The 21,794-nt window shown below is 34.6% G+C and overlaps 1 protein-coding gene across 1 annotated transcript; it reads right to left on the bottom strand.

Moving 5' to 3' along the window:
- Positions 1-1,033: 1,033 nt before the first annotated feature.
- On the bottom strand, positions 1,034-15,684 carry LOC138334888 (solute carrier family 23 member 1-like). Its single transcript, XM_069283716.1, has 12 exons — positions 15,392-15,684; positions 9,186-9,407; positions 8,538-8,695; positions 7,969-8,090; positions 7,561-7,637; positions 6,937-7,118; positions 6,315-6,435; positions 5,349-5,505; positions 4,802-5,055; positions 2,983-3,256; positions 2,735-2,830; positions 1,034-1,790 (listed from the first exon to the last, which is right to left on the bottom strand). Exons 1-12 carry the CDS (start codon positions 15,491-15,493, stop codon positions 1,540-1,542), a joined length of 2,016 nt encoding a protein of 671 aa, XP_069139817.1. The 5' UTR covers positions 15,494-15,684; the 3' UTR covers positions 1,034-1,539.
- Positions 15,685-21,794: the final 6,110 nt, after the last annotated feature.

Raw genomic sequence — 21,794 nt, 5'->3', positions numbered from 1 at the left:
CTTTTTCCGTCACATGGTTGTTAATATAATGTTTATTTGTTACATTGTCCATATACAGAGGAGACAAGGAACATGGCACGTTCTATCAGGACACTCTACAAGCTCTAAATCCTAACTAATTTAACAAATTGTCAACTTTCGTTTTAGTTAATGTTTGCAGTATTACTCCACCTTTTTCAATCCTTGAAAAGCAAACAATCGGACCATCTTTGCCATACCTCAACGAACATGATGAAAAACATTTAATATGATAGTTATGAATATAAAAAAATCTTAAACATTATTGAGTAAATAATTGTTTATGTCAACATTCTTATATACAGTAAACAATTACACACAGTATCTTGCATTCTGTAAACCAACTTTCTTTCTCTAGCGATTGTTTTGCGATGAAAGAAAATTAGCAAAGATTCATCTTCATAAATAAATTGTTACTTGTACATTATTGTATATATGTATCTTATATTTTCAATTCTTATTCAGCGAAATTGAATCTCCGCAAACCTGTCTTGAAACGAAAATCGCGAAATTAAGTAGCAACGAAAAGAAAGTTCGTTGACAGTAGATGTACAGTTTTAAAGTTACAATGTATTTATATGTACATGTATATTTAGGTACTCGATATGCCGACGTACTGGTAAAATTGACCATACCTGTACAATGTTATAAGTTTGGCAATTACTGATCTCTATAGCAGGACGAGCACCGATGACGACAATTTCATTATGGGATTATTATTAACCTGTTTCATACCTAAGTAAAAACTTTTTGTGAACACATCACATTGACAAGCTGCTTCTGTTTATTAAGATTACAGACTGAAAACAGGGCCCCAAAATTTTTTCCTCAAACATATTCTCGTTACACCTACCATAGACGGTCATTTCAGGAGTTCTTCTAGCTTATTTGTAATAGGCCTATTACCTCATTTTGGAAGGAAAATGATAGGCAAAGAATATTTCTATGAGGAAAATAATCTTTTAAATGGCGCTCTTAACTACTAACCCGCAAGGAAAACCCTGAACTTTGCCAATCGACTAGGCACATTGTATGCCAATTACTTTATTTGTCAAGTATTTAGATGTTTCTATGGTTACTTTTTTTTGTATTTTGTATGCTAATTTTCAGAACGAGTACAACTTATAGACATACACATATTCCACTAGAAAAATTAACTTCTTAAGACTACATTGAAATTGGCATATAATGTTAGTTCAACAAATAATCTGGATATACAATTCATAAAAATGTACTATTAATGAAAACATCATAAAATAATGCTGAACAGGGTAACATAATATGTACAAACTAAAATATATTTTTAAGAAGCATCTTTTAAACCAAGATTTAAACTGTTATGAAAATTGATTGTTAGAACTAATTTTTTTCAAAAAGTAAAATGTAATTTGAATATTTACAAAAATATTTGAGACCGGAGATTCTTTCTCAAGAAGCTGCTTGTGATTTTTTGTGTCAAAATTAAAACAAAAATTTGTTGAATATTTTCTATCGATATCCTACCCAAAATTATGTGCATGTTTAAACCATGACATCTGAAACTCCGGCGATGAGAGATTTCCTTCTGGCCCATTGACCGGATAAGCTACGTTTCCGTTTAGTTGGTGTCGGCATGAATGGTATATACTCAAGGCCCTTCCATTCCTTAATAGGCCTAGGTAACCAGGTTTCGTATAGTTCTAACCCCTCTACGTAATCAATAGTCCCTCCGGAGTCTTCGTTTTCCTGACCCTGATTCTGCCATGCGGCGATTCCTCGCTCCTCCAGTGTGCCTGTACAGTGCCAGAATATTTATTGTGATACATTTTATCTACTCGTTAAAAATATATATAAAGTATTTTTATACACATGTGTAAATGTCATCTTGAATTCTGATTATTGATACTATCCTCGATATTCCGCACACTTCTGTCCCGATCCAAAGAATCCGGATAGCGAATTTTCCGGAGTTCTGCTTTCCATCAAGGAAATAAGTGATTCGTCCTTGTTTTCATTCATATTGTCAGTATAAGCAAATCTGCTCTCTTATATTTCTGTCTGGATTGTGAGTTTTCCAGACTATCGATGTTCAGATTATCGCGGGATCAATGCATAACAGTTAGAAGGAAATTTCGAATTTTAAAGATGCTCCACTGCTGATAAATCGTATTTTTTCTCTCTAAACACAGGAACAGACGATTAAGTGCTTTTTTCCGTTACAAAAGTTATTTACTTTACACCATTACCACCACCATTGAAAAGTTCTTCTTCTTTTACTTCAAGATAAAACAATTAAAGATAATAAATAAATAATTCAAACAATAATTAATTGCGTTCCTCATCCTGTCTTTTAAATGACTTTATGACTTCACATACACCAAAAGAATATATATATATTAATTAGACATATATATAGATATACACGATTAAAAACCAATTATTGTTCAAATGACGAGTATCGTTCTTGCTCTGTCGGCGGTGGAGCATCTTTAATGCTAATAATTAGTATCACTTGGGTGCTAGGTATTACAATGTGTTTCATGGATAGATCTCGTTCCATGAAAGTTCTTTTCAATTTGTATTCACAGTAGCTACTTTTACATATAAATTTACTTTCTTATTAAAAATTTGATATGAACCTTGAGAATAGACCTTGTGGTCCATCATCTTATATAAACCCTCTATAAGGGATATTAATTACTCACACCTTGACAAGTTGTAAGCTACTCTACCTTACCTGGTACTGTATTGTCGAGAAAACACGCCAATATTGCTCCCGAAAAATTTGGATTTCCTAGCAGTCCCTTCAAGATAAAGTCTACCTCTGTGTTCCCTGTGGATATCAATGAATTGTGGTTTTAGAATCATCTGATATTCTGTCTTATAACGTGTATTATATAATGTTATAATGAAAGTAACAATTTTTTGTAAGTCAAATTGAAATGAAAATAATAAAAATTTTCGCTGAAGGTTTTTTATCATTACCTGTACTGATGTCATTTGGGTATGTTTTCACCCAGAGCGGAACGAGCAGGCCCATTAAAATGGAGACACCCATGATGGCGAGATTCCGGGAAGAGGTGAGATCGACGGCTACCAGATTGGATAATACAACACCGTTAAACATACCCATCATGATGATGAGCGCCCCTCCTAATACCGGATAGGGTATGGTAACAAATACAGCGGAAATCTTCCCTATTATCCCAAATACAACGTAGATTATACCAGTAATAATAAAAGCACTGCGACTGGACACCTGGAAAATAAGTCAACAGATGAAAAACAACCCTATCTATATATTAGATATAATGTCTGTAAAACTTATTTTCTTATCGAGTTCTTTTAATGGAAAACGAAATGGAAAAAAAAACTATTATTAGTACGACCGATTGTAGTTTGATTCGTATCAATATAATAAAAAAAAAACACCAGTCCACTATTCTATTCAAAACTTTCTGAATTCCTTTAATTTAACAAATGGCTTCTCAACATAAAGTCTAAGGATATTGTAAATCGACTCTGAACTTGCGAAATTTTTCTCGTTGTTGTTGATGACAATGTTTGAATTGATCACTTAATTCACTTAAGGATGTACTCCTCTGAGAAGTCAAAATTTTCTTGTATTTAACTTTTTTTCTCATATAGATTTTTGGAAGGAGGATTTCATACCATGAAAGTAAATGAAAGAAAAACATATGTCCGTGTGCTCGTTTTTGAGCTACTGTCACTCAAAGATACCTAGTTGACAAAATATTGGATTTTATGGGAATTTTGCCGTTTTGACCATATACACAAGATATTAAAGCCATAATTTCCTAATGAGGTGTTTGATATGTATTTATGTTTGTAGAATTTATTTTCTAGTAGTCTTCTTTTAAAATGTACCAGTTTTGATCAAAAAGACTAATATTTTTTCTCAGAATAACAAGATATGCTACCCCTACCCCTTAATTTTGAGCTACAAAATGCACCATTTTCAGCCATTTTTGCCAAATCTAACCCTTTATAGAAAAAGTTCTGGTATTAAACTTTTGTTAATATTTTGCATATCAATAGAAAAAGGGTTGTTCTTTCAGAATCAGGCAGAAAAATGGGGGGTCCGTGTGCTTACTTTTTTGCCCCACTTGAATATTTGTTATTTTTCAGTATTTTAGAGTAAAAATTAAAAGTGCTCAAATTACCATTAAATGTAAAAATAAAGTGAAAAAAGTGAATCATTTCATACATTAATGCTCAATATTTTAATTATCACGAACCAAGTAAAGATTTACAGCAAAAATTAGCTCAATACAGCTAAAAATGCCGGTGCAGTGATGAAAATGGTAAAACTGTGGCTCTACTTGAAGCGAAAAAAGACAAAATTTCAAAATGGCCGCCAAATGGGCCATTTCTTAAAATCTCCGTATAAAAAAAAATCTGCTGAAGTGAGAACTGTAATTTTTTGACAAAATTTGCAACTGGCAACTTGCTACAGATATTGATAAATTGTATTTGAAAATCTCATAATTTTTTTGATCTTTGTCGAAACGAGACTTCAACGGGACTGAAACCTCAGAAGAATGCATCCTTAAGACTTGATTTCACTTTAAAAGTCACATCGTTCACGACTGCATTCATTTTGTATGGGATGCGCACATTTATTATAGAAGTTTGTGCGAATATATTTGTCCGAAAATGTTTGCAAGCATACAGCAAGGGATTAGGAGATGTGTTTTCATTTTGTTTGCTTCATTTTCAATGGGTCAGATAAAACTTCATACACAAAATCTTTTAGCAGAATCCTGTATTTGTGTAAACATACCCTTGTGATTCCGATAGCTCCTATATTAGCTCCGTATGTAGTGGTTGCTTGGGGACAGCCCAGTAACCCTGATAATATTGTACAGAACCCTTCTACAGCTATACCCCTGTTTACGGCAAATGATGGAGGAGGTGGAACGCGGCAAGTAGCTGCACATGCATAGTAATCTCCAATCGAGTCGAGGATAGAAATGAAAGTCGCAATAAGAAACCCGACAAAGACAGTTGAACTGAAGGAGGGAGTCCCGTACAATCCTGTAAATCATACATTCTTTACGTTTATGTGGACAATCAACATTTACTTGTCTTATCTTGATATCATATTAAGTTTTATCAACCTTCGAATCTAGAATAATTTCAACTGACGCACGAAGCAAGACCAGCTATTAAAAGTGATAATCAAGGCGCGTTAAATATTTTGATAAATAACGAAGTATTTAATAGTCTCGTTATGTCCAAATATTACATTACTGTAAGCAGAAAGTTCTTCAAATTGTACATAATAAATAAATACAAGTATTCTGTTGTTTTGCCACACTTACACTGACCAGGATAGGGCATGAAGAACCATTTAGCGCTCGTGATAGACTCCAGTCTTGCGTCAGTCCTTGCCTGGTAAGCTTTGTCTGTCGGATCGTCCGTAAAACCACCTGCCTCTGTTATAATCAAGCTGATCAACCAGGAGATAATGACCGCTATGAGGATCTGCAAAGAAGAATCAGTAACATTCATAATAATTATGTACAAATGAATAACTGTCAAATAAATTCATTTCACAGAAAACCAACATAAGCATTGTCGCTGATCATGAGTGAAACGTGATCGACGGTTAGTGAAAACGTCAATAAAACTATACTCATTAGGTCTACTTCATTATTTGTGGTATTGATAAGATTCTGTACATAGATGCCTAAACGCATCTTAGGTACTCCAGGAGTTGTTATCACTGTCGTTTTGTCCGCCACTAGACTATATCATAGCAAAACTGAAGGTTCTGTATAACAACAGATATGATAGTTAGTTTGTTTTTTAATGTACATGTACATAAAAATTAAATAAGGTTCCCTTAATGGTGTTGTTATCTATATGCCTATGATTGGTAATTGTACTAAGTATTTCCCCTGAAATGGTTTAGTTTTAATATGATATAGTTCATGGATGTATATACCGAGGATGGACTCAATGCAAAATACCTCCATTATGAAAAATGATGACAAACTTATCACGTAGTTATATCGGTATGCTTTTAGCTTCTAGTAGTCCATGGTGGTAACCCGAGTGTCCGAACTTGTACATTATGTATATACGTGTAAATGTCATCAAAAACAAACCCCCTGTATTTGAAAAATAATAAATCGCGATTATTGTTGCCATGGAATGATAGTTCTTAAATCTTTTTAATGCTCTCTCATGATGTCGTGGCTAATAGTGTTCAAACAAAATATGGAAGAGAAGGGTATAACTAAACCAATTTGAGAATTTTTTGTAATCGTGTGATCAAAGGTAAAACTCACAGCATATATCTGGTGGAAGGGATAGCGGATGACGTGGAATCCTTTTGTTGGTGTCCACATCGGGATAGGCATTTTCCACTTAGAGAGGTAAAACGCCAGAATGAATCCAATCGCACATGTCCTGTTTTTAACAACATACGTTCAGCCGATGAATTATATCGCATTTTAGCAATACAAGTTCGAAACCGGTATATCTTTATATCCAAGAGAAATACAAATGAAATATTTACAAATTTGCGTTATGTGTTCCTTTTTTCAATTTGAATTGGTGTTTTTAGAGATACAACAATAAACTGATGATGTTACAACAACGGTACGTAATCGGTTCAAAAAGTATATCAATGTAAAGAGGAACAATTGCATGATAGCCAAAATGTTCTTTATTTGCAAAACTGAAGCCGTGCAACGTTTTATGCACAATAATATTAATTCTTAATGCAATGTATATAAATTCTTGATTGTACTCTATGATATAATCAAACGCGCATAGATTATCGACTAATCTTTATGTGTACAGATAAGCTTAAGGATACTGGCTAAAGACAAACGAACGGTGATAACCCCACATTCTAGAGTAATATGGTGACTCAATAGGAGATAATAAAGATATATACAAACTTACAGAAGGGACATCCCCCAGTGAGGGACAACGAATGCCATCACCGGTTCCGCTACGTAAATTCCCAGTAGTAATATACTGGGAACAATGGTGATTGGCCCGACGAATCTTAGTAATACTCCCACCAGACCTGTGGCGCCCACAAGGAAGTGGATAGCGCCTACGATCATAAGGCATCCTTGTATCTGAGGCCAAAACCAAATAAATTAAAAGTTATTCATTTATTAGAATCCGTGTATCTGCTGAGACGTTCTGGTAGCCACAAATGTCGAACAAATTGGGCAGGTATTATATCAAAGAAGTAATGCTATTAATGTTTGATCTTAATATCTAAATATACATTTATTGTCACTTCTGTTGATGTGAGTAATTCTGTGTGGCGTTTGGCGAGGTACATGATTTTTATCCGGGAGTAAAGAAATGTTCAAGCGGATAAGTTCTCAGGTAGACTGGCAGCAGACATCACTTTTGAGATCTAGTCATGGAATGTAGATGATACCAAGTGTGTTTCAACGGTACCTTCCATTTATTAATAAACTGGTAAATGTGTTTTCTTTTACAAGGTACTCCGAAAATGGTATTAGGTATTGCAGCATGCATATTACATGTAAGGGTGTCGATACATACCTCATTGAAATATGTCAAGATGAGATCTTTCTTTGATTGTTCTTCATTAAATGAAGCTTGTGAACTTGAGTCAAACCCTGAAATTGAAAGTTACACGATCAATACATTGGGTACGATGTTATTATATAGTTGATAGTAATTCACTTTCGTAAAAATATGTTTGTTTAAAATATTGTGAATAACTAAAATCGGTCAATAAAACAAGACAATACAAAGAATTTCTAAATTATAAAAAAGACTAGCTGCTGTAACAGAGAAGTGTTAATCAATAATTGGCTTTTAAACAGTAACTGTGTTGTTATATTTTGTACGATAAGACAGTGGATATAAGTTTAAAGCATTTCAAAAATACAATGTATATCCATTTTAATTATCCTATAACAGCTACCACCTACAATTTGCACGTACCTAGAGTAGAGTTGTGGGGTGTGGCTGACGGGGATGTGACCGTACATCGGGTGGGGTCTATCTGCATCAGTGTCAGTAATGGGATGATATATCCCCCATAGGCTCCTTGATACAGTGGCAATCTAAATGAATTTTTACCGCATTTAGAGTGTTGTCTTTCTTTGTTGAACGGAAGTCCAATGATTATATCTTTTCTTAAATCTACGATGTAAATTTAAATTGCCCTTTGTACTAGTATTACTAAATTTCTATCATACAATCAATACATCTTTCTACGGCACAAAGTTCATTTTCGAGAGTTATCAATAGATGAAAGTAAACATTATGGCCATGGTGAGGTAGTCTTCAGTTTTCAAGATGTAATTATTTGCCTTCTATTCATGGTGACTATTAGAATTGTTAGCTCGTAGTTAGTTGTCTTAGCACTTATGGTGATCATTGAGTTTTGATTTGTAGTTTTTATTTGATTTATCAAAATGGCCATCATATGGATTTCATAGAGTAACACAGAGTTGCTTGGCTAGTAGTTATGTGACGACCATAAGGGTATTTTACGCATAGTTACTTGCCTAGCACCTATTGTTACCATCAGAATTGTCGACACCCCATTTACGAGGAGTGTGGAGCTAAGCATTTGCGACACGAACTCCGCGTTATCCTTGGCGCAAATGACGTCAGCGGCGATGAGGACGACGGCTAGTGATCCGGACAGAGATAGTAGGGCATGCTGCAAAGGTCAAACGACACTAAGAAAATAAAAACACTACATATACATGGAATAAGTGCTTTAAAATCATTAAATACTGATTATACAATATGTAGACCGAGTTTCACAACCAAACAACATACAGCTGTTGATGGGTCTGTATTACTATTTTTCTAGGTTTAATGAGAAGTAATACTGTTTTACATAGAATTCTGAACAATTGCACTATCAATTGACCACATATCAACACATGGCACTTTTATTTCAAATAATCATCAACAGGGGTTGAAAACAATGTGTTTGTAAAACAAACAAAAATGTAGACGTTGGACACAAATTTTAAATTGATATGAATTATTATGCTCGTATAGCTGTAATAATATAAAAAAATGGTTGACAATATCGTTATGCACTAAAGGTATACACTGTTTTAAACAAGATCAAGTCCGACGGGCATTTGAGAAACAAAACGAATTTTTATGATACAGGTATGATGACATTAACCGCTCACCTGGAATCCTATCAGAAGCAGCATATGTACGGGCGGTGTTTCACTAACACTATATAGGAAAGGCTTCTCCGGGGAGTCTGTTTCATATTCTATGTTTACACGTTTAGTAGGGAGGTTGATTTCCTGTGACGTTTTCCTATTGTTTTCGGAAGCATAGGATACTCTTCTCCGTCCACCATCTAATTGACTGTTGATATCAGCCTTGCCCTGGTGAGAAAGCTCCTACAAAGCATATTGAATGTGCGATAAATATCTCAGCATAAGTATGTAATCCCTCCTACGCAAATAGTCATAACTTACCATCGTATGACAAAGAGAAACTAAAATCCTTAAAAATCATCTTTTCCCCAACAAACGAGCAGGCAAGGTTCACACAAAAACATTCACAGACGTAGGTCAAGAGCAAATTATACGTATACCAAAAACATTCACAGACGTAGGTCAAGAGCAAATTATACGTATACAGTTTTCAACAAATTCGTGTGCATGCTGTGCAGATCTTGATACTTTCCATCTTAACTCATGCAGGATATGTCTCTTATCACATAGTGATGTTTTCAGTAGAATTTGATGAGAGATTGTTTCAATGAAAAATATACTACCCTCGTGTACTTTTTTGTAGGTAAAATTTGGACACTTCTGTTGCGGACTTTGACAGAAACAGTTACAATTTAAGGTACTATGTCATGTATTAGTATTATGATAATTCATAATTCCAAATCATTTGCCAGATGTAAATGGAGAATAATTTGCTAGGATTGTGAATTCTAGTGCATCAAGTCAACATATTAATAAAACCCTACCTTTGTATAAAATTTATAGCATACAATGAATTAAGAATATGCAAAATCCAAGGGGAAAGCCTATCGAACACTTTTAAATTACCATAACTCAATGATGTTATTACATCAAAATATAATTTCACGGCAATTTAGCATGTAGTACATGTAATTGAGCTGAAATTAAAAAAAAATCAGATTTGAACCGAATGTTATATGACTGAAGACAAGAAAACATATATCGATGTGCTAAAATAGTAATTTCGACCTACTTTTCCCAACAAGGCTTCCTTATTTTCCTGTGCAGTAGTGTCGGCCATGCTGGTTATAAGAGATAAGTAAAATGTATTTACAATATAATCTATCAGTTATATGGACTGGACCCTGTCCAGCCAGAGGTCAGCCTGAACCCTGCCCAGACCGAAGTCAAACTGGACCCTGTTCAACCAAAGTCAGTATTATCACGATAAGACGAGATATAGGGTCCTGACACTTCATCCCCGCGATATGTATTTGACCACCAAGCAATCCTTGGTATACATCAAAGTAGCTATTCTCTAAACCAATGTAGTGTTACATACTGTTTCGCATTACAAATTGTTTCGTGATTCGCACCGGTGAAATAAGTTGGTTAATAATATCAGATCAACAGTGATAGAAAACCATAGGATATCTAATATGGAAGGAAATAAGGGTAATTAGTTTACTATATTTTGTACTTGGGTTATAATAATAATGTTTAATCAACAGATCAATGGTTCGAAAAAGCAACACGATGTGCTAAACATGTCTTTCCTATCAGTATGATAAAAATAAAATTTTGTGAAATACATTATCGGTACAATACTATTAATCAAACATGTACAGTTATTATATACTACACTAACTACAAAAAGAAGAGCGAGTCGTGTGTCTTCAGAGTTATACTAAATATCGTTGTTATGTAATAAATCATTCTTTATTTGCATGCAAAGTTATCTGTCTTTGGGGATAGGTCTCCTGTCTTTTTATGAATGTAACGTCATAGTATTCAGAGATCAAGACGTCAAGTTCGTACCGTAAAGGCCGATAACTCTGTAATGTGAAAACACGTAATAACATGGTACGGAAAGTGATTCTAATCTACGTATTTCAAAACAATATTTTGATAACACGAAAGCCAAATAAATATTCAAAACAATTAAATTGCGAACATGCTTTGTAGCAATCCTCCCCTATGCTGTTAATTCAATTTTATTCAAATTTTGTATTATGATAAGTTCAGACCGACAAAGATGCACCCTATAAAATATGTGAAATAGAGGAGTGATCTGTTGTCCTCATTTAATAAATCAATCAACGCTGTTAAATAACGAATACATGCAGTTCATACTTATGAGCTAATACTTTGTTGCAGCTATATTGCCACAATATTGCAAATTGTAAGTTACAAGTGGATGTAGTCTGTCATTGGATTTGATAAGGTTTGTTTTTTAAGGTTTGTTTTTGAAAGGATTGGTTTATAGTCATTTCATGTCACAAACACTTATATGTACATGTATACAGCTTTATTTAATTCATGTTTCCTGGAACAATAATTTTCATTTGATGCTGACAAGGTAATTCTTGATCAAGATTAGAACCAGTTTCATCACCAAATGAATTCAAGAGGTCATTGCATAGAAGGTCCATACATGTACCAAGAATCAAAAGAATGACTCTTGTGATTTTTCAAACTTTCATATTTATACTTTTGTACTTGTTTAAATAAATACCAGGAAGCTAACGGCTATGGTATCACAACTATGTGCGGCAAATGTGTGTGCTGCTTTGGTGCGGTAAGTGTGCGTGGCTATGGTGTGGCAAACTCATTTGCATACGAAAAGTGTATTGCTGCTATATTGCTGCAATATTTATTGCGACAAGTGTGTGCAGCTTTGGTGCGACAAGTATGCGCGGCTATGTTGCGGCAAGTGTATGCGGCAAACTCTTTTGCATACGAAAAGTATGTATTGCAGCATTGTTGCTGCTATATTGCTGCAATATTGCTGCAACTGTGTGCCAGAGGCCTTATATTTCTGTTAATGACCTTGATATGCATCAGAGGGTGATGTTTTGTATATATTTGTGTCTACATCCCACTTACATATCACATATATAAAGCACATATAAATCTAGTAAAAGTGTAGCTGCTGCTCATGCATGGCATAGAACTGAAACAAAGTTTATGCATGTTTTGCATACCGTTGATACTCTTTGTTAAGATGTAATTAGTGTAAAAACCTCAAAACAAAAATGCATAGCAAGGGCCTACCGATTTTGTCAACATGCATACTAGTATTTAGTAACCGTACATAACATACTATTTTACACTATTTTTTTCTCAAATACTGACATCTTTTAGGAAGATGAAGCAATCATGATTTCTATTTGAGAAAATATTTCCCAAAAACAATGACGCCAGTACTAAAAGTTGACAACATCCACGTGACTGTCCTATAACTTATAACGAGTAATTGTACCCCTACACTCGGACAAAGCTCTGCCCAGCGTAAATGTATTTGGTTTCAATATTCCATTGTCATAGCGATGAGGAAATGTAAAATGAATTATAAATTGTACATATACGTGTACATGGATTTTGATGAATGAATGTTACGCTTGACTTGCACCTGAGATACACTGGATAGCTTCTCGGTAGTTGTGTGTATGTATGTATACATGTGTGGGTAATTAGATAATGAATGTTTTGTAGCTTGTCATTAACCCCACATTGATCCCGCTTTGACGATATGATTGTTTTGAATCCTGTATAATGCATTTTTGACTCTATATATTTATCTTCTGGTTTTGTGTTTAATATGCATATTAATATTTGTTTTCTTCAAATTTTTGGTTCATTTTCATTACTTTTTTCATAGTAATAGACATGAACAAAATAATGGCCGTTTTTATGTGTTTTCGATTTGTTTAATGACCATCATTTTTCACAATAGTGACTATTAAAGTTAGGTAAATGTATTGTTATGACCATTACTTACAACGATGTTAATGGTTGTGAATGGTCAAATTATGACCTTGTTGCAATGGTCATTACTTACTGGCGCCTGTATACCAATTGCAATTTGAATGTAATGACCTTAACAAATCAGGACAAAATTGCAATGGCCATTACTTATATCGGTACCTGTATGTACAGTATAATGTCCACTACAATATAAAGTGAATGATCATAACGATGGTGCTTTCTACATGTATCTATTGGAACTAATGGCAAATATTTCTGTGTGTGTCAAAAAATACATATGTATATATTTAAAACATTAAGATTTCTTTCATGGTCATTAATTAAAATATCTTTATAAGAAGTAATGTGACTTCAATTTTCCAGTCAAAACAGACAGAATCCAAAATGGCTGCAGTGTCTGTTGAAGTGTTGGAGGGAAAAACTTCATTCTTCATAAAATGCAAGTTTTGAGAACTAAAGAAAAGAAAAAAGAAAAGAAGATATCATTCCTGGATTTCTTAAGGTATAGATGAACACTTTCAATACAGTAGATTTTAAATGTATTTACAATTCTTTACCAACATGAAATTGGTACACAGATACATTTGTGTAATTGCTAAAGTGTTCCTAAAATGTATGTGGTTTTAAATTTTATGTGTTTGTCAAGCAAAAAACATTATTGAATTCTTGTCAATATATTATAAGTATAGGAGTAACACCTCAAACTGTGGAATAGTCAAAATAATGAATTCGAATTGTTCGAGACCCGTAAGGCACCAAATGTCACTGGTACTCTCCACTATTACATTAGATATTGTTTAACTATTCCACAGCTCCAGGTAAACCTTTACTACCTATTTAAACCATGAGACCTATTCATGATTCATTTCACAACCTCATACGGAGAACAAGAATCATGATTTGCTTGATTTTTTTAAAGATCCATGCACATGTACTATATGGTAATCACTGAAACATTTACTCAGCTTAGTTTTTGCTGTTCAACATGGAGGACCATAGATATGTAGCTCTGTATGTAGCTTGGAATACAGTAATGATGATTTTTGGATATAAATTGGAAGAGTTTTGGGCAAAAGTCTTCCCCGTGCATCACAGGCCTTTGAGTGAGCTACCCAGTAATCAAAATTTAGAGAGAAAAAACAACAAAATATTCCCCAATATTTTGGATCATAATACTATCGGCACATTTACACACAAAAAAAGTGAAATCATGTGGCTAAAGAGTGTGTTTTGGCAGAAAATTTTGCATTTGTCTTATGGAATGTGTAATCTTGATATCTCTCCTCTGGATTTATTAAAGTGAATTCTTTTCTGGATTATGGATACAATGGCTGTGAAAGAAATGATTTATTTTGGAATAAAGTGATGAAAATTGTTTATATCGGTATCTTGAAAATAAGTTTACAAATACATCACAACGTTGACAAGTACCTTGGTTAATCTTTAATCCACCTCTCCTTGGATTAAATGAACGAGGATGTATTTCTGACTACATGCTAAGCTATATTCACCAGTCTATACATTTACCTTCAACTATTGAATGTTTACCCTTTCCCGTGGAATAGTTCACAAACTATTCCACAGCGAAAGGTAAGTTCGGCCACGGGTAATATCACTTCCTCGAGTTGATATATCACCGTATCCACCTGAAAACAGGTCGGTATTTGTATATTATTTCGGCCTCGGGTAATATCACTTCCTCGAGTTGATAAATCAACGTATCCACATGAAAACAGGTCGATATTTGTATATCAATAACCGGATATTCACAATGTAACCGATCATCAGCCCGCTGTTATCAGCTTTCGCAGGGTTTTTGTTAATCATGACGAGCTCAAATTTTTAAGGCCCACTACTTTTCCGAAAAAAATAAACAATAATAATATAAAAAAATGTATATTGATCGCCTAGGATGAATTTACAATACCAAACAAATGCAAGATTCTACAGCATTATCAATCTCATTTTACGCTCCCAATTTAAAACTTGAAAGTCTTTTCGGACAGGTAGTGGGCCTTTAGATTATAATTTCTTTTTATCAATAAATGTCATCATATAAAGGTGTTTTTTATGTAATTAGAGAGCTTTTCACATAGAACTTTTGTCTTTTGTCGCCGCTCTAACGCCTATAGCTGTAACTGGTAACTAGGTCAGATCGGTATCAGTAGTTATATAACATGGACACGATATACCAGTGATACCTGATACGGATGTAACGCACTACTACAATGTAGTCATATGCACGTGGACCCTTAGTGTAGCCCCTTTGTACAGTTATACATGTACATACTATAGTCAATGAAGACATTAATAAAAAAAACCACTACATTCATCATACGCCTCCTTGGGTCCCAGGAAATAAGCATGCTGTAAAATAATTCTGTTTGTTCTACACTAACACTTTACCTGTATTTACTAACCTTAATAATTTCGCTATCACTGTTGAATCCTTTGTTTGCCCTGCCACCTTCCTGGGTATCGACTTCCTCCTTTTCGACAAATCCCTGTCCATTCAGTTCCATTGCGCTACAGATATAGTTTCTTTGAACCCAGCACTCAAATAGATTTTATATGAAAACAATAACTCGCATTACTTCAAAAGGGAACACTTACTTATGCATGCCATGGCTAAGGTGTCACAGTGTCATCAGCTCAATGCCGTGATCATATACACACAGACAACCTTACACACCTCCATGGGAGGAATCATCACTATGTATGTCATTCAGGCATAGGGTAATGAATGACAAACGATTGTGTGCTTCAATAGCCGACTAGACACATTATCCATAGAACCTTATACACTTCACTATTTATACTGTAAACCGATTCATTTTCGCGGATACAATATTTCGGGTCTACGTTATTTTCAACATCCTCGAATACATATATTCACGATGATTTAAAATGCTCTTACTGACCATCATGTATTCATATATAGGATCTTATATGAGTGTTCATTTCATATGAGATTTTGTGAAACGAGTCTAAGAAGCTTTTATGTTTGCGAAACTTGGCGAGCAAAAATTAAAACTTCGAGACGAGTTTCAAGAAATCTAATATGAAATGAACACAAATTTAAAATACTTTTTTTCCACATATCTACAAATACCTACATTACATAGAATGCCACATCAAAATGGATTCCGAAAATCAAACAGAGGCCACCATTTTGTACCGCCGTCTTCGTAATCCTGACATCACGTCATTTTTTCCTGACGTTATTTTATTATTTCTGTCTGACGTCACAATAGATTTCCAGCCAATAAAAATCGCTCCAGGTCATAGTACACTAGTGACATATGCAAAAATATTACAAGGGCGAAATCACTGGATATTAGGCGGATTATGTGTAAAAAGTTTAGTTTTATCAAATTATTCGCGAAACATTTATATTTATCTATTTTTCGAGCACTCTCGCCAAATTGAGCGAAAACAATTGTATTTCGTTAAAATAAAGTGGTTTATTACAGTAATGTGGAGTCAGTAATACAATAGAAAAGTTTGACATCTGTAAATCAAACATTCAGGCATCAAACATCTCTTACATCTGTACAGTGTTAGCGTCTCCCTAGCCCTGATCTCAACTAAAGTATTAGTATTTGCATTAAATCAATAAAACAACGCAAAAAGTCCTAAACATTAACGGTTAATATATTTACACAAAGATAAAGATATATCGTGTCTCATCGTGGTTGTTGTGACATTGTTTACAGTGAAAGTATACGATTTTATAGTGAGAATACATGTCGTGTTTTTCATTCCATTGAAATCTGCATATACTAGTATCAGAAGGCTTATTTTAGGCCTAGAATAGATCTAGAGACGAAAAAAATGTGATAAGTGTGATAAGCCTTGTTTATTGATGAATACCAGTTGTATTTCATCTCATGAGATGGAAACTATTACATGTTCGAACTCGTGAAAAATATCAGTGTCAATTCCACTCGATGACATACATATGTATAACCGTTATTCATCCTTAAACAAGGTATTATTCACAATGTATCGAATCGTAGTTGAGAATATTGGTTTAGGTAAAATGTCATTAACTGACCTATTATTGACAAGGTAATCAAATAAAAATGACACATTAACAAAATGCTGTCAATACACAAAACTATTAAATCAGTGTACCGCCAAATGGAATAATGTGTAACTATAAATTATGAAGGTGTTCAGATTGTTTGTAAGATATATGGACCTCGTTCAATGGGAAATTATGTTAACCGATTATGTGTTTATTATTTTATTGAACATGGAGTAAATTATTATCAGGTTGTTGAGGTAAGCCTCTTTCTCATATGATGTATGCTGATGTCTTGTTTCTGTTTGCTGAGTCTGCCAGGGATGCACAAAACATGTCGTATAACCTACATTACCATTCTGAAATCTAACTGTGAATGTAGAAAAAAAAGTTTTTTAAGTGGCAATTACATAAAAATGATTGATGGTTCTGTAATGGCAAGCAGATTGAAGTTATAGATACTGTTTTATGCAAACGAATTTTGTTACTCTTTGGAATATATTTGATACATGAATTAGCACTTCAAAGACCTCGTGAAAAATGAAACTATCGCTAAAATAGGTACCTTTACAGTCAAAAATCGTCTTCTATGTCAGAAAACTCTTCAAAGTGTTATTAATATCGACACCAGGTGGATGATTATATTTTATAATTATGTTAATCATATATTGCATACACACGTACTGAAATGACAACAATCAGGTTACCGGCATATAATGTACATTACATATACATTATGTATTGAGTCATGATCAGTAACCGGATTTGTAAGGTTTGTGGCCCTCACCGTGATATTGAAGATGAATTACATTTTATGCTAGTTGTCCAATCTACCAAGACATTACTGGAAAACATCTGTATTCAAGTTTATCAAGCTGCTTAAATCAAAAGAAGTAGTATAAATATAAACGAGTTAAATCTGGTGAGTATGATGCAGCTACTTTGAGAAAACCATTAATGTAATGATGTTGTCCAATCTCCACTGCATAAGTGGAGTGTCATGTTATGTAATACATGTAAAAGAGTTTATATTTGCACCCCGAATGAGGAGATCATTTATTCCAATGCAGATTTTGCTATTTACTACATAAGACCATGGAACAACCAAACCTAAAAAAAAAGATAGATAGTCATGACTATAATTATGTTGTTGAGTTAAAACGTGACAAAACCTAATTCAGCAATAGTTGTTCGGTATAACACTAACCATCTACCTTTACCTCGCAGCATATTGATGGTAAATGTCTATGATTTTATTACCAATAAATATTTTGACACCTTTGTGCCTCCATGTGACGTTTTATAGCGTATACTGGTATACTATAGACGTCGCTGTCTACAGCCCAAGCCACGAAAATATGACCAGCTAGCTATATAGGTTGACAGAACTTTTCATGAGACACAATGAAAACCTTCAGTGATGTCCAATTCTGTCTCAAACCCACCTGGTTAATAATTACCACTTCTACGTGGTTCCTCATGAGCAATCTCAATACAATGGGGCATGTTTATAAAACCTATTTGACTATAAAGATAGGATCCTTGTCGCCTTTAGGGTGATTTTTATAACCAGATTTTAATCAATTGACAGCAACACGATCTCCCGACAAACAACACTGAGTAGTTACTTTTGTTATTCGCCGAGGTTTTAATTTCGCTCACGTCGCGAATTCGCCAAAATCCACAAACTTAAAAAAGAGCATGTGGATGTTAAAATGCTATATCTCAGACTAATAATTCTAATCAAGTTTGACTCATTTCCTATGAAAATTGAGCAAATAATGTTCATAAATATGTTTTTCCTATATAAACTAAAGTAAACTTGACCCCCTCCCCAGGGGATAACGGGAGAACCCAGGGTCATATAATTCACACACAAATTTTATAAAAAAAACACCTTAAGAACTTTCCATCTATAAAGAATATTTGATTCTACCATTTCCAGAATTTTAGAAGATTTTTAATGTTTTAGCCTATTTGACCCTTTTTAGCCCCGCCCATCTGCACCAAGGAGGCGTTCAGGACCAATATGGATATGATGTTAAAATGCTATCTCAGGCTAATTATGCGAACAAAGTTTGATTCATTTCCTATGAAAATTGAGCAAAAAATGCTCATTAATGTGCTTTCCCTATATAAACTATAGTAAACATGACCCCCTCCACATGGGGAAACAATAAACCCCAAGGTCATATAATTCACAATTTTTGTAAAGGACCTTAGAACCTTTCTATGAATGAAAAGTATTTGATTCTACTATTTTCAGAGTTTCAGAAGAAGATTTTCGAAGTTTAAGCCCCATAAGGCCCCTGGGGTCAGTCATAAAAAATTGTTGGTATGATTTAATGAGCATCTCATACTGATAATTCTGACAAATTTGACTCCTTTCCTATTTCAAATGACCAAATAATGCTCAAAAATATGTTTCCTCTATACAACTGTAAACTTAACCCCCTCCCCAGGGGGAAACGAGACCCCACGGTAATATAATTCACAATTTTTGCAAAGGACCTAAAGACCTTTCTATCTATAAAGAGTATTTGATTCTACCACATCTGTGAGTAGAGGAGATTTTTTTTTAAATTTTGGTCAATTTTATCCCTTTTGGCCCCTTCAACAACCCCTGGGGGTGGGAACCATATAATTCACAATTTTGATTGGCCTTATGCCGTAGAAGGTTTATGCAAAATTTCATTGAAATTGCTTCAGCAGTTTTGGAGAAGAAGTCGAAAATGTTTGTTTACGGACATACTACGGACGACGCACGACGACGGACAAAAGGCGATTAGAATAGGTCACTTGAGACTTCGCCTTAGGTGACCTAAAAACAATAGTTTTATATATCAAAACATTACTTGTATGACGCGTTCACCGTCTACAAATACGATTCGCCAAAAAAAACTGACTACGAATAAGTTCCAAACAGAAAATCGGGAATTTTACACCCGCGGAATTTAACAATACATTAGTTTTAAAGTATCAAGAGAGATCTTGATATGTGGTTGTCCGTGGCGTTAATGTCACTAAGTATACTCCACACATCAGTGCTATTTCTATTGTATGCTTTGACGGGACCATTGTAATGTTCATGTCCATGACTTTTAAAGTATTTGGGTCAGACAGAAAACCTCCAAAATCTCGACTAGCCAACTGTATTTATTAAAAATGTTCATTAATTGATTTTTTAAATATATCTGACACATGATAGTTTATAGATGTAAAGATGGCTACAATAATATAGGTTTTATTTTTTTGTGGAATAGTATATTACATAACGCGAATCAAGAATGTTAACCAAACATCATTTAGACGGACTCTTAAGGCATGAAGAAAACAAAAAACCTGGCGATTATAAATGTCTTGCAATTTTGATTGCGGAGGGAGGGGGAGGGTCTAGGTCAGCCGAGTCCACCTTTGGATGGGAGGGTCTAATGAGTTATATGTTTATTTTTCTTGGTGATAGGGCATACCGACTTCTAATGTTTGAAGTGCGTACTTGTTCATGTTACTTTTTCCGTTAATACTGTCAGCACTCACGGAGCCTGGAAACCTGGTAGAATATCCATAAATCCTGTGGAAAAATTCGGAGGTTCCGATTTTAGGGCACTTAGTCTCCTTTCCCCTGCCTTTATCAATATGTTAATTCCCATCTAAAACAAGAGCCCAAATGAGCCTATATCGCTCTGCCGGGGTATTAAGCTAAGTAATTAATGTTAAAGTACAGAGTACAATGTAACGGTTCATTTTCTCGTGATTTTAAAGAATGTCCTCTTAGTTTCTAACATGCCTTACCACAATAACACAGGGCCAAAATCAAGAATGTTTCTGACCAAATTGGGATGCTGTCCATGTAGAAATTTATGACTAATAGTGTTTTTAAATATCTACCTCTATTTCACCTAATGAGTCCAGCCTCGCCTGTCCCAGGAGGATCAGTCAAGATTTATACCCATTTTGTTCCCCTCATCACATAGATGTTTCTGGTCACATTTTAATACAATCCACGCAGAGATATTTGACTAGAAGTAATGTAAATGAATTACCTCCATTTCCTTTGTAAGCCAAGATTGCTACAGACAATTTCCTTTTCCCAGAGGGTGTTTCTGGTACAATTCAGTTGTAATCCTTGCAGAAATCTATTACCAATAGCAATTTAAAATATTTACCTTATTTCCTCTATTGGGCCCCGCAAAACAAACCATATTTACCTTTCCCAGAGGTGGTTTCTCGTAAAATTTGATTACAGGGAAAAGTTGACGGACGGACGATAGACGTTGCGCCATTGCATAAGCTCAGGCCAGGTGAACTAATGATGACATATACTGCATCAGCCCGTCAATACGCCCTTCTCTAGCCGCTACCACTTAGTGGCGACATCTCCACAAACAATCACTTAGTTGCGACATCTCCACAAACAATCGAAGATGGATTCCTCTGACGTAGCCAATTATCAGTTCCCTGTATATGAGGAGTTAAGACATGGCAATATCTCATTCTTCTCGATTTGTGGGGACCATCTAATCATCATGCTTCGTCCGTCCTCTTTAGGTCATCTGACCCAAAGGGTCAAGATGACCTATAAACATCATGCTTCGTCCGTCGCTGTGCGCCGTCCGTAAACTTCTCATTCAAACAACTTCTTCTCAATAACTGAAAGGCCTAGGGTACTGATATTTGGCCTGTAGCATGCTGAGATAAAGGGCTACCAAACTTGTTCAAATGGATGACCTTGACCTTCATTCATGACTTATTCTCATTAACTGAAAGGCCCAGGGTACTGATACTGGGCATGTAGC

Source organism: Argopecten irradians, chromosome 11, assembly GCF_041381155.1.
Source record: "Argopecten irradians isolate NY chromosome 11, Ai_NY, whole genome shotgun sequence".
In the NCBI taxonomy this organism is placed as follows: Eukaryota; Metazoa; Mollusca; class Bivalvia; order Pectinida; family Pectinidae; genus Argopecten; species Argopecten irradians.
This window is presented reverse-complemented; position numbering and strand designations above follow the sequence as displayed.

Bases quoted from the DNA above. Each gene is read 5' to 3' on its own strand.
- LOC138334888 (XM_069283716.1), bottom strand. From the start codon at position 15,493: ATGGAACTGAATGGACAGGGATTTGTCGAAAAGGAGGAAGTCGATACC. The intron at 9,408-15,391 runs GTTAGTAAATAC...TATGCTTTGTAG, and splicing joins GTGATAGCGAAATTATTAAG to GAGCTTTCTCACCAGGGCAA. The intron at 1,791-2,734 runs GTAAGGTAGAGT...GGCACTGTACAG, and splicing joins TCTCGACAATACAGTACCAG to GCACACTGGAGGAGCGAGGA.